Source organism: Manis pentadactyla, chromosome 6, assembly GCF_030020395.1.
Source record: "Manis pentadactyla isolate mManPen7 chromosome 6, mManPen7.hap1, whole genome shotgun sequence".
Taxonomy (NCBI): domain Eukaryota; kingdom Metazoa; phylum Chordata; class Mammalia; order Pholidota; family Manidae; genus Manis; species Manis pentadactyla.
In genome coordinates this window covers 11111912-11124899 of record NC_080024.1, presented here as the reverse complement: position 1 = coordinate 11124899, position 12988 = coordinate 11111912, and the positions used below count along the sequence as shown (strand labels likewise).

At 38.1% G+C, this 12988-nt stretch overlaps 1 protein-coding gene across 7 annotated transcripts in view; it reads left to right on the top strand.

Moving 5' to 3' along the window:
• The window catches only part of RHBDD1 (rhomboid domain containing 1), a 118507-nt gene that overhangs the window by 16178 nt on the left and 89341 nt on the right, over positions 1 to 12988 (top strand). For all 7 annotated transcript variants that reach the window (XM_036913572.2, XM_036913563.2, XM_036913517.2 and 4 more), the window contains 2 exons: positions 9831 to 10342; positions 11542 to 11674. In XM_036913572.2, the coding sequence (XP_036769467.2) occupies positions 9910 to 10342; positions 11542 to 11674 (566 nt within the window). In that variant the 5' untranslated portion in view covers positions 9831 to 9909. The remainder of the gene's footprint in view (positions 1 to 9830; positions 10343 to 11541; positions 11675 to 12988) is intronic.

Sequence of the window (12988 nt, the reverse complement as noted above, 5' to 3'; positions counted from 1 at the left end):
TCTATGGGACTCAGAAGTAGAAATCTGGCTGTAAGTGGGGGAATGGGGGCAAATGGCTAGGGGACTTGCCTTGAAGCTGAGTTTGCACAGCAAGCACACTGTTTTTAGTTAGATTGTGTGTTAATCTGGGGTATTTGTGGGGAGATAGACCATAAAGTCTTATCTCTCTCCCACCATGGGCACTGTCTACATATTTCCAGGACTAAGCAGGTCTTATCTGTTTTTCTCAACCTTGCCCATAAACCCTCTGCCCTCAGCAACTTTACTGTTTGTGTCCCATAATTTCATCACATTGGTTTGTTTTCTAGGAATTTTACTTTAAGATGCCTATTTACTTCTTTGGAAAGCATAAAAATGTAATTCTCCCCTTATAATAATTTTTTTCTAAAATAGGCATTATATTTCAGTGGGGCTCATTGCCACAAGCATTATCTAACCTAAAATGTATTGCTTTACCTTATATCTTTTTGTAAGATCTTATTTTTCATAAAATAAAGTCCTTTGCTAAATGGTAAGTATTGGAATCCTTCAATCACTTTTTTCTAACATTATTACTTAAATTAGTTATAATAAAATTTTACACCATATAAATAAATGACTTTGAACTAAAAATGAAACATTGTTTTAGTCCCTTTTAGAACTTTAAACAAATTCTCTCAAACTTGAGCTTACCCTCCAAGTAAATTTATGTGAAAGAAAAGTATCTGATATCTGAAGGGCTCCTAGTCCAGTGTGTTAAGGTAAAATATATTGGCTGTGAAGCAGACCTTTGAATTATTTCCTGGCCTGCCTCAGGATCACAGCCTAGAATTTTGAAATATTCTTATTTAACCACTTGTAGATACTCAAGACATTTTCTACATGCTGTGGAAGTGCAGACTTTGGCTTACCTGAGTGATGGACACACATCGGCAGTAGCTGCATATAGTAAGGTTTCAGTTGTGAGAGGCAGAGGGCTGAAGGGCTTGCCAGATAGGCAGCACTGTCTGGAGGGAAGAGCTGGATGTGAGTCCCTATAGCTGAGTTTATGAGCATCATAATCTTCCCATTAAATTGGGCAGCTATGTTTGGAATGGTCAGGCTGAAAACAACTATGGGATCTGTGTGAAGTTCACTTTGGTGACCTCTGGTGGTGAAAGCGCCCCACGTGACTACCTATGGAGCTGGCCATACTTATTAAGCACCTTGGACAGAGAAACCCAAGGGCTGCAATCTGAACATCCCCAGAAAGTCTCAAGGGCAGAAGCTACTTCTCATATAGTCAACTCTGTAGAATAGGCTTCAGAATGGGTAACAGGACAGTTAAGTGATTTTTTTCAGCAAGTGCTGAGTAGATCAGCTAGTAGACAACATAGAACTACTTTTGTCTCTACAGGATTGTGAGAATGCAATGAAATGAAATAAAACAAATTATGCATAACTACTTTGTAAACAATAAATAATTGCATTTGTATTCCTTATTATTGCAGGAGGTATGTAAATATTATTTGAATATTTACCTTGAAACCTAGGCTGAAAAACTTGAAGTTAATCAGATGGTAATGATAAAGATTGAATATCAGCTAATATTTATATAGTGCTTATTATGTCTCATACATTGTTCTATGTGTTTTATGTATATTAACTCATCAGAAAGAAAAAGGTCTTATTACTATTTAGGATCTGTTTGATAATGAGTAAACTTAGATATAGATTGATTGATAACTTAACTGAGGTCATACAGTTTCAAACAATTGAGCAGGATTTGAACCCAGGCCAGAAGGCTTCAGAGGCCATTCTGTTAACCATGATATTATTCAGTCTTATGATGATATAGTACAGAGAGACATTATATATGAGAAAATGTGATGGATCAGGGATAGGTGATGACATGATGAGTTTGGATCTAAGCAAATAGAGTCAGGCATATTGAGGGAAAAGTGACCAGCGATAAGTGCTTGACCTTTGATGGGGTCTGTCACCACATAACATATGCCCTTATTAATGGCTGCTTACTTGCCGGGACCATCCTTTTACTTCTTATGTTGTTTTAGTGTCTTAAATCCTAAGTCCCCAGAGGTCAAGTCTTCTGCCTTCCACTCAGATGGCACTTGTACTTAAGTCACATTGTCCCATTAAGTATGGAAAATTTTGTATTTGTTTTCATTTGGAGAGATGGTACACAAGGAAACAAGGAAGGAGGAGCTCTTGTGTCTTGAAAGCATCTACATCTAGTAGCTTAAGGTCACAAAGGTTTAGTCAGTTGGCATTCTGGAAACAGTGTAGTGGTTGTGCAGGTCCAGGTGGGGCAGTTTCCCATGTGTTCTGATGATGGGGTGTATGAGCTGGGGACCAGCATATAGTCTCAGCAGCTTTCAAAAGGGGAAGGTGCTCTCAGTTCCAAGTTTCTTCTGGAACAGAGTCCAAGTTGTAGATATTTCTATAAATAGATACTGGAATATAATTACTGAGACTGTCACAATATTCATAAAGACTAGATTCCCATTATCCTCTTAATATAATTTGATTTCAGTTTTCATTTCTTATTCATGAAGTCAGTTTTCATTCGATTGTCTTCAATTTTTTGTGTGTCTCTCTGCCTTTAATGTGAAATAAGAAAACAGAGAGACCTACTCTGATTCCCTTTTATTTTATCATGAATGTAGCTCATGAAGCCATTGAAAGATTTAAATGGCCAGAAGAATTTGTCATTATGTGCAACTTGTCAATAAATGATTATAATACACTGATAAAAAGTCCACAGTGTACCCCCAGGATTTTTCATCTACTTAATCAACTCAGGTAGGTGATACATTCTGGTCAGTTGAACACAGTATAATGATGTGAAGGCACACCATCTGCTCTTACATTTAATATTTAAATATTAAGTTTTAAAAGCATACTTTACATGTTATTCATACAACTCTCTATTGCATTTAAGAACCTTATATTACCTATATGCTATATAAGTCTTTTGAAATGCATTCACATATTTGAAAAGAGGAAACAACTTAACTTTGCAAGTATTTAGGTAATAAATCCTTGTTTTTTACTAAAGGCAAATATATATATTTTACTATGGCATTTTCTTATTTTCAAAAATATCTTTAAAATATGCATTTTTGTAATTGGGCTATTTTGGGGTCTAAGGGAGCTAATACCATTAGGAAATATAAAATTAGGCTAACAAATTTACTAGAAGAACAAAATTTTTTGTATTATTGGACTATACTGAGGAGTCCTCGTTTATTGGCCCTATAGTAACAGATAGAGAAAACAGTTTCTTTATGTTTGGATTAGATAAGCCATGAATGATGCAATTCCTGAGAGAGTTACAGAAGTAAGAAGAAATGGTCCAGTTCAGTTCATTCCTTGAGAAAACAGATTTACTAAAACAGAATAAGAGAGAAAAAAACACATCTAATGTTTCGTGTATATTTTGACCAAGTTCATGTGGTAATTATGATATACTAATTTCTTACCCAGCTTTTGTAATTTAAAAACAGAGGACATTTTTAATGTTTAGCATAAACACTCTGGTATATCCATGGTATTTTTGTTTTGTTTGAAGCAGTAAAGCATACTAACCCACCATTTCTTTCAGAACAATTTTGTAATATTTATAGTCCAGTGTGTTAAAATACGTTCACTTTCAGTACATCACATCACAGGAGATGATAGTGTTAAAATCCTGGCAGTTTAACCAGATAATTTATCTGTGGTTTCATCATTGTTTCTGAAGGTCTCTTTTGACCTGAGCTTGTTAAACTCTTCTTTGGAGAGAGTGACAGACAGGCAGAAACTGCACATGTGTATATGTGCATGCTTGTCCATATGGCTATGTGCTCCCACGAACATGCATGTTTGTATTATGCTTTAAGGGATGAAAATTAAGATCAACATCATAAGTCAATAGGGATATGCAAATCGGTAACACCTCACATCCATTCTGATGGCTATAATAAAAAAAAAGGTGGATTAAAAACAAGTACTGTTAAGAATGTGAAGAAATTGGAACCTTTATACACTGCTGGAGGGAATTTAAATGGTACAGAAATTTATTCCAAGGTATGTGTCCAAGAGAACCAAAAATGTGTTCCTACAAAAAAAAATTGTACATGAATGTACACAGCAGCATTATTCATCATAACTGAAAAGTAGAAACAACCCAAATGGCCATCAACGAATGAGTGGATAAACACAGGGTACTTTATGTATACCGTTGAATACTATTTGGCCATAAAAAAGGAACTGCTAAGTGTTGATATTTGCTACAACATGGATGAACTTGAAAATGTTATTCTAAGTGAAAGAAGTCAGACAAAAAAAGTCCATATTTTGTATGATTCCAGGTACATGAAATGTTCAGACTAGACAAATCCATAGAAATAGAAAGTAGACTAGCCATTGCCAAGTCCCGGAAGAAGAGGGCACAGACTGCTAATGGTACAGGGTTTCATTTTGGGGTGATGAGAATGTTCTGGATTTGACAGTGGTGATGATTTCACAACTTTGTGAATACACTAAAAACCACTGAATTGTGCATTTTAACAGAGTGAATTTATGGTACGTGAATTACATCTCGATTTAAAAAAAACAAAGCTTAAGCATCTGAAAAGTCAGACACTTGTGAAGTGCTGAACCTGAGTGATAGCAGACCTTTGATAAATACTTGCCAAGTGACTTGAGCAAAGCTATATTCTCCCCTATGATTTTCTAGAAAATAAACTTAAAACATATGGAACTGTTAAATGAAATTTACCAAAGGCATGACAACAGTAGTAATGACATGGCATTCACCTATCTTAAATATGTAGTGATAAACCTTGTTTTGAGTCTTAGAGAAAAGCCTCACACAGTTTTAAAAGATTTTAGTGAAGGAATTTAAGATCTGATGCACATGGAAGTGGTATGGAAGGCCGTTTTCAGAATAGTGTTCAGTTATTCCCATTAAGACCCTATAGGTTCTTTCTTGTGAAAGTAATTTGGTCACTATCTGATGCCAAATTGGGAATATAATTTATAAGTGGTATATAGTCCTATAATTTAATGGTCTGAATTCTTCTTTAAAGTTTAAACTGAAAATTGAGATTATACCATCCTGGTAAATAATAATGATGAAGTATTTTCTGCTTTGTAAGTAGAATTGAAAATCACCATAATTAGTTTCCTTCCCCTTTTTATAAAACTCCTTTCTCTCCCTCTGGAGACACATTGTTTTTCCCAAGTTATAAATTCAGTTTCTTTTGTTTATTCTAGCCACTAGTTTTTCTTATTACATACCTGTTTAATTTTTAATTTCTCATTAAAAGTAAATATGGCTAATTTTCCTATCAATATTTTAAGAAGTCTTCCATTTCTCTCTGTCACAACCTTGATATAGTGCTGTCTAGTATGTATTACTACATAATTAAAATGCCATTTTTTATCAAATAGTTCTGGCAAAGCAGTCTATTAATACATTTTAAATGAATCAGAGGTTTATTTCTGTAAAGTTGAGATGAATGTTATTATAAACACTGTTCTGGAATTAAAAATGGTTAAGTGGAATAATTATGTATAGGGCTATGGAGAAGGTTGCTATAATTGTAGAAAAAATATTTAGAGATGAATATATCATAGATATTTAGACTTTTTTAGTACGTCTCATTTATTTGTATAATGTATGTATATTAAAAAATACTATTCTTGAGGCATTGGTCAAAAAGCTTATTAATCACTGGCAATATGCCAGTCACTGTGCTTTGCTCTGGGTATTCAGTGGTGATTAAAATGGCTAAGGTAATTCTGCCCTCAGCCATTTCTGCTGCCACATGGAGCTCCTGAAATGGGAGCACCTGTGTCCGTGGAACACAGTGACTGAAGCCAAGACCAGGAGACATGTGGCCAGAGGATGACCACAGGTGTGTAGCTACGGCAAAGAGTTTGGACTTTATTCCAACTGTAACAATAGGCTATTTAAGGCTTACTGCAGGGGATCCAACTTCACTTTATAAGATGATTCTGTGCAGTGGTGGAAAATGGTTGGTATGTAGAAGAGGAGAAGCAGAGAATCCAGCTAGGGAGTGTGTTGTCATTCAGGCAACTAATGATGGTGGCTTAGATTAGAGTAGTGGCTCTAGAGCTAGAAAAAAGTAGATTGATACAAACTGTTTGGAAGAACTAACAAAGTGTGTCGGGTGGGATTGGGGGGTAGTGGGGTGATGAGGGCAAAGGACGTGTCAAGGATATTTTCTGCATCTCTGACTTGAATAGCTGGGTAGCTGGAGATCCTGTTTCTTGAAATGGGAGCATGGGAGGAGGAGCAGAATTGGAAGGGGTGGTCCAGTGCTCCACCTGGGGCACGTTGAGTGTGTGGGAAGGGATGTGTTTCTAAGGTAGAGAGGTGCAGGAACTAGCCTGCCCTTCCTTACACTGTGGTGACTGGTTTATGATCTGGGCCCAAGTTAGGATAAATAAATCACTTCCAAAACCAAACACACTGCCCCAGTTTCTAGCTTAAAAATAAGTTGCTATAATGGGTCATGCCTCTGTGGTCTCTGTCATAGCTTAGCACTCTAAAAATCTGTATGTATTAATGGGCAGGACAAATGATATTTATTTCAGAGTCAATGCTTGTTTATTACACTCTCTTCTCCTTGTTGTTCTTAGAACTGTGTCCACCTGGCCCACAAAGACAGGTTATAGATTTGCTCTTCGAATGGACCATTGGGATTTTCTGTTGCCTTGTTACAGGCTGCATCCCTCACCTTGGATGGCTGACTTGATAACTTCTTAGGAAGCAAACTGGGCCATAGAGTCGATATGAAATAGTACTATTTCTCTTTGCTACTTAAAACTCAAACTTATGTTGAACCTACACTGATATCCTAGTGGCCTTTGTGAAAGTGGAGCCCAGAATATATGATGCACTTCACATGTTGGTTATGGTTATATCTGCTTTCACATTAAGTATACACTTGTTGAGAAGATGAGGTGCATCATTTATTTATCTTTTGATTTTCTGCAGCCAATATTTTTATTTCATTCAGCAAATAGAAATGAGCCATTTAGGGGCTGGGATGGTAAGTGCTTTGTTCTTTGTCGTACCTCTAGGGCCTGACGGGGACTGGCATATGTTGGGCACTTGCTATTTATTAAATAAGTGAGTGACTGAAGAAATGGCTGAGTAGTTATTCCATGAGAATGATGGATAATTCAGTTTTCAGAAACCAAGAGATCAGGCAGATTATATACTTTCTTAGAGATTATGTCATTGAAGCCTACTGAAAAGTCAAGGCTGAAAAATATAAATTTGGGAATCATCCTGATAAATAGAATTATAGAAACCAGGAGAATGGAATTCTCTTAGTGTATGCAAAAGAGAGGAAGGGTAGATGAAAGGGGAAAAGCAGAGAAGGGAGATGGGGCCGGGGTGAAGCGGCAGGAATATCAATGTCCCAGGGACGCGGGAGCAGTGGGGACATGGAGCTGGGAGGTGAGAAGGGGTTCAGACAGAAGGGGACCTTTGGATTTGGGCAGAAGTCAAGCAAATACAGTACAAGCCTGGCATAGTAAGGCAGGGAAGTTCCACTATCCTTTTGTTTACACTCTTCTTCGCTAATGATTCCATTTGAGAGGGTACTTTTTCTTCAGCAAAGATGTAATTAGTTTTGATTTTCTGCTGTGCACAGCCTGCCATCATAGGACACTGTTTGTACTGATATTGAAAGGTTTATTTTGTGATTTTTTATAAGCTAATTACTTAATAATCAAGGCCATATTTTACATAGTTGCTATTACAGGTGATGTTTAATATGTATAATTACTTAGAGGAATTGAACAAAAAAGCCACAGTAGTTGGAGATTTGAAAATCAACTTGAATGTCAATGTGAATGATAAATACTATTCAAAATTATCTGAGAGCTTTTCAGTTGAAATTTCATTCAATCCTCTAGTCAATGAGAATGCTAAAGAGCTGTGCTATTAATCCCATGGAAATAATGAAACTTGAGTTGTGCTAGTAATGGGGTATATGTACACACATATGTATAATTTTTTTTCTTGGGCATATCTTTTGGGTGTGCTGTTAATAAGAATTCTTATAGAGAGGGATAGAGAGTACATTTGAATCTTTTAGGATGCTACTATTTGGAAAGATTTATTTACCTAAGTAAAATTGCATTATAGTAATGAGAACAGTAGCTACCATTTATTCAACACCTACTTTGTCCCAGACATGTTACAATAATTCTGGGAAAGAGATATTATCATTCCTAAAGTGAAAAAATTGAAGTTACAGAGTTCAAATTATTTTTATTTAAAACCCATTTCACAGGTTAGTGAGTAGGAGATTCCTGCCCTTTTTGACTCCAGAGCCCATGGACTTTTCAGTGGACTGTCTGAATGAGAATCTTTATGGTCTCAGAGTGAGTTACATATTTGGTTGGAAGGAAGCTTCGATTGGAGAACACAGAAACTGCTAGATGAGAACTTTGTTAGCATTTTATCCTCTAATCTATTTATCTGTACCTGCACCTGACATTTTTCTTCTTCCTGTGTGATAGACAAGGCTGTTTTCTCTAAGGACTTGATTCTTTGTCTATCTTGCATCTTCAGTCTATGTCTCTTTCTTTACTAGCTTTTTCCCTTAAGCATAACTTACCCCATTACCATTATAAGAATTCTGTATTGGTTAGTAATTGCTACATAATAAACAACTCCAAAACTTGGTAAAGTTAAAGTCATTTATGTAGCTCACTGTTTTGTGGGTCAACAAATGAATCTGCGCTCAGCTGGACTCACTTTTGCATCTGTGGTCAGCTGCTGGTCTTCAAAGGAAGGCAGCTTTGCTGTGAAGCATGAGCTGGCTAATGGCCAGGACCACCAAGGTGACAGGAGCGTGGGTCTACCATCATCCAGTGGGCTACCCTGGACTATCCATGTGGTTGCTTGGGAGGATATCGAGAGAGGAGTCTGCAAATCATTTTGAGACCTAGATTTGAAACTAGTGTCCCTTCATTGGCATTCTGTCAGCCTAAGCAAGTCACAAGGCCAGCTCTGGTTCAGGGATAGAGAATTAGACTGCTGCATATGGCACTGTTCCTTGTCAGTAACTCCAGTTAACCCTTTAAGACCATAGTCATATCATCACCTCAGTCTGAATCATGTGGCTAGGGTATGGGCTCCCTCTGTCACTGCATTTAGAACATTTTGTGCCAGTTACTGGTTTACTTTTTAATAGAAAATGAGCTCCTTAAGAACAGTGACTGTGCTTCAGTTCAGGATTTGTTACATAGTAGGTAACTTTTAAAAGCAGTTCTTGTGAAAAATGAAGCATTCCACTAGCTGATACCTGGCAATATGGAATGGAAGGCAATAAATGCTTACATCTTAAGACTTGCTTGCTGACATTTAAAAAATTTTGCATCTGACTCTAATATATCAAAATCAAATATTTCTTTAAAAAATGAAGGAGTAAAGGAAGTATCTTGTACAGCATTGTGAGTAGGAGTCATTATTAAATATTTGTACACTGTCCTTGTAGATTTTTTATTAGGTTACAAGTTTGTTTATAAGGGAGACAAGTCATATTTTCATGGCATATTTGTCAGAGAAAGCATACCCATCCATTACCTAGTCCGTTGGGCTTTGGGGTAAAATTTCTCTTTTAGAATGTAAAATGAGGAAGGATGTGAGCCTGTGTCCTAGATGTCACTCCAGAAGACTGAAAAGTACATGTCCCTTTGAGATGGGAGGTGGTGTATATATATATGTATGTAATGTAAGTTCATCTTCAAGTGAGTATGTCTGACCAGTGTGTTAATTCTTAATTGATGGATTGTCATGTGCATTTTATTTTATGTTTTAGGGCCAGCCACCTGTCTGAATACCTTCCCAGATTCCTAAAACCTGACCTCATTTTCCCATCACTGGGTTGATACTTAACCATGCTGCGGAGGTCCAGAGGAATTAATGCTGGACTTATTCTGCTCCTTTCTCAAATCTTCCATGTTGGGATCAACAACATTCCACCTGTCACCCTAGCAACTTTAGCTCTCAACATCTGGCTCTTCCTGACTCCTCTGAAGCCCCTGTACAGCACCTGCATTAGCGTGGAGATGTGTTACCAGCACAGGGACTGGCTGCGCCTACTGCTTTCCCCTCTTCACCATGCGAGTGATTGGCACTTGTACTTCAATATGGCGTCCATGCTGTGGAAAGGAATATGTCTGGAAAGGAGACTAGGAAGCAAGTGCTTCGCCTGCATTGTCACCACGTTCTCCCTACTCACTGGGTTGGTGTACCTCTTACTGGAATCGGCTCTTGCAGAGTTTACAGGTGAACCTGGCTTCAGAAGGAACTGTGCTGTAGGCTTTTCAGGTAAGGCAGACAAATTTCTAAGGCAGCATGCGTGAAGATGGTAAGGGAGGTGTGGCTATTGTTTTATTACTCACGAGGGAACTGAATTCTGAGTGGCTACAGTCTGCTGGGGCTTGGATTTTGGATAGGAAGCTGATTGGAGCACAGGGGGATCATAGATTTTTCTATTCCACATTATGTGGAATGATTCACTCTTGGGCAATTGGACTAGGATGGGACCAAAGGTAGTTGTAGGGGATTTAGTGGTGTGACTATACACTGGCTCCATCATGGTGGGGCTAGGGAGAGACCCACTGGTGTATTTGTGGTAGGGGTTCCTAAAAAGATGATGATGCGCTCTATAACTTCATTAAAATATGTGCACCACACCCAACCATGGTGTAATCACCATGTTTTAGAGGCAAGCTAGTCATTCTAGATAACCAAGGATAGTTAACTCACATAACAGGTCCACAGGGCAGTGTCACTATCTTGATTTTGTAGATGAGGAAGTTAAGACCCAGAGAAGTGAGGTAACTTGCTCAAGGGTACATACCTAATAAGGTGTAGAGCTGGGATTAGAACCCAGTCTGCGTGACTTTAACCATGTGTCATATTGCCTCTCACTGGTCCCCTTCACTAGTTCTTTTTTTACATTTATCTTCCCATTGAAATTGCCATCAGGACTTAAATTAGGTGTTCTAAAATGTAGAATGTAAGGGAAGGGGAGAAATAGTCCAGAAGCAGAAGGAAACCTAACCCTTCCCTCTGCTTTCCCTGCCATCCTACCCGTCCCCCAATCTTCCAAGATTGATCCTCATGTACCTAATTGTGGGAGAAGAAAGGAAATATGCCTGCCTTCACCATGTCTTTACGTGGAGGTTAGAAAAATACCCAATACCAGTATTTTTTTTTAACCGAGTAATTCAGAGGCATTTAGTACCATTGCTGGTGTTTCCTTCCCCTTTTATGTGGTACACTTTGGTAGTATACTCAAAGTCTGTATGAGCTCTGTGTTAAGAAACATCAAAAAATGAGTGCCCTGGACATCATCTTTGTACTGTACACTGGGTGGACTTGTAAGGGAAGAGGGTATGTTTCAAAGCAAAAAGTTGCTCTCATTGAGCAATCATTTTCATTTTCAGTTCATTTTCTTTGCAAATGCTGATTATCTCCACATTTGGATTGTTGATATTAATATGCTCCTTATTCTCTTTTAGGAGTTTTGTTTGCTTTGAAAGTTCTTAACAACCATTATTGCCCTGGAGGCTTTGTCAACATTTTGGGCTTCCCTGTACCGAACAGATTTGCTTGCTGGGCAGAGCTAGTGGCTATTCATTTCACCTCGCCAGGGTAAGTGTTTACTCCTAGAGAATACAAATGAAGAGCCTGCTGTTCCGTGGAGAAAGAATTGCGGTAATAATGAGGTTACCAGTTGCTTTTTATGGTGAGGTTTATTTTTTCCACTCTAAGGACAGAATGGAGCTTAATGGTCTTAATGTCAGACATATCTGAGTTTGAGTCCTGTCAACTACTGGATGATTTTGGATTACTTATCTTATTTGAATTTCAGTTTCCTCACCTTTTAAGCAGGAATGATAGAATCTGATATACAGATCTGAGGGTCAGTATTCACCAGCCTATTAGTTAATTCTAGTAACAGTAGTCCAAAGAGGCACATCTAAGTCACATGATTATAACAATAAAACATCACAAGATACGTTAGGCCAGTGCTTTTAAGCCATTTTAGTTATGAATTGTCTTGGTAATAGAACTCTTTAAACGAAAGGCTTTATTCACAACCTTGGGATATAAAATGGATCAACTCTGAACTGCTTTGAGTTGAGAGGAAGCACGGGGCCCCATTCTCTCACCTTACCACCTTGTCTGTATGGGTGTCTGGAACCCGTGAGCTCCAAAGAGCACAATTTGAGAACTGTGAAGCCTTTCCCTTACAGATGAGGATGAGAAAATTTAGGGAGGTAAGGGACTCATCAAAAAAGCTCGTGGTAAATACAAGAGTCATAAGGATTCAGGCCCCCTGACTCCTGGTCTCATGCTCCTCCCTGGGTGCTGGGCTTTCCCACTTGGGTTCCTTTCTCTGCTTTCTGTTTAGAAAAAGGAGGGGGAATTGTGGGGTTTTTTTCCTCCCATCTCTTCCATCAGCCTCATTTCTTTTAACCTCTATAATGCAATTGGAAGCACAGTGTTTATTTATTTTTACCATCAGGACCTGGATGCTTTTGGAGAAGAGAGAAGTTCAGGGAGATTCAGAAAGAGGATTTTTTTGCTGCTGTTCATTTAAGTCAGGAGTTTTTATTTTGCTTTTGGTTGGTGTGACTGTTGGGTGTACTACTTTATCTGAGAACATTCTCCTTGGGCTGTATGTATGTCAGCCCCCAAACCAAGAGTCCTTCTTTTAATGCTAATCTCCCATCGTGGGCAGCCACTGGCAGCTGGTCTGTAAAAGGCAGTGATGTGACCACTGAACACCACTCATTTGCAACTGTATTGTTATCTTGTGACAGTTCCATGAAGAAAGCCTTACAAAATCTTCAAAGTTTACTTTGAAAAAGGGGCCAGTAATGTCTGTTCCTTATCTGAACAGCCCCCTCTATACCTTGTCACTCACAGCTCCCTGGCTTGTTTGATGTGACTTGGTTCTCT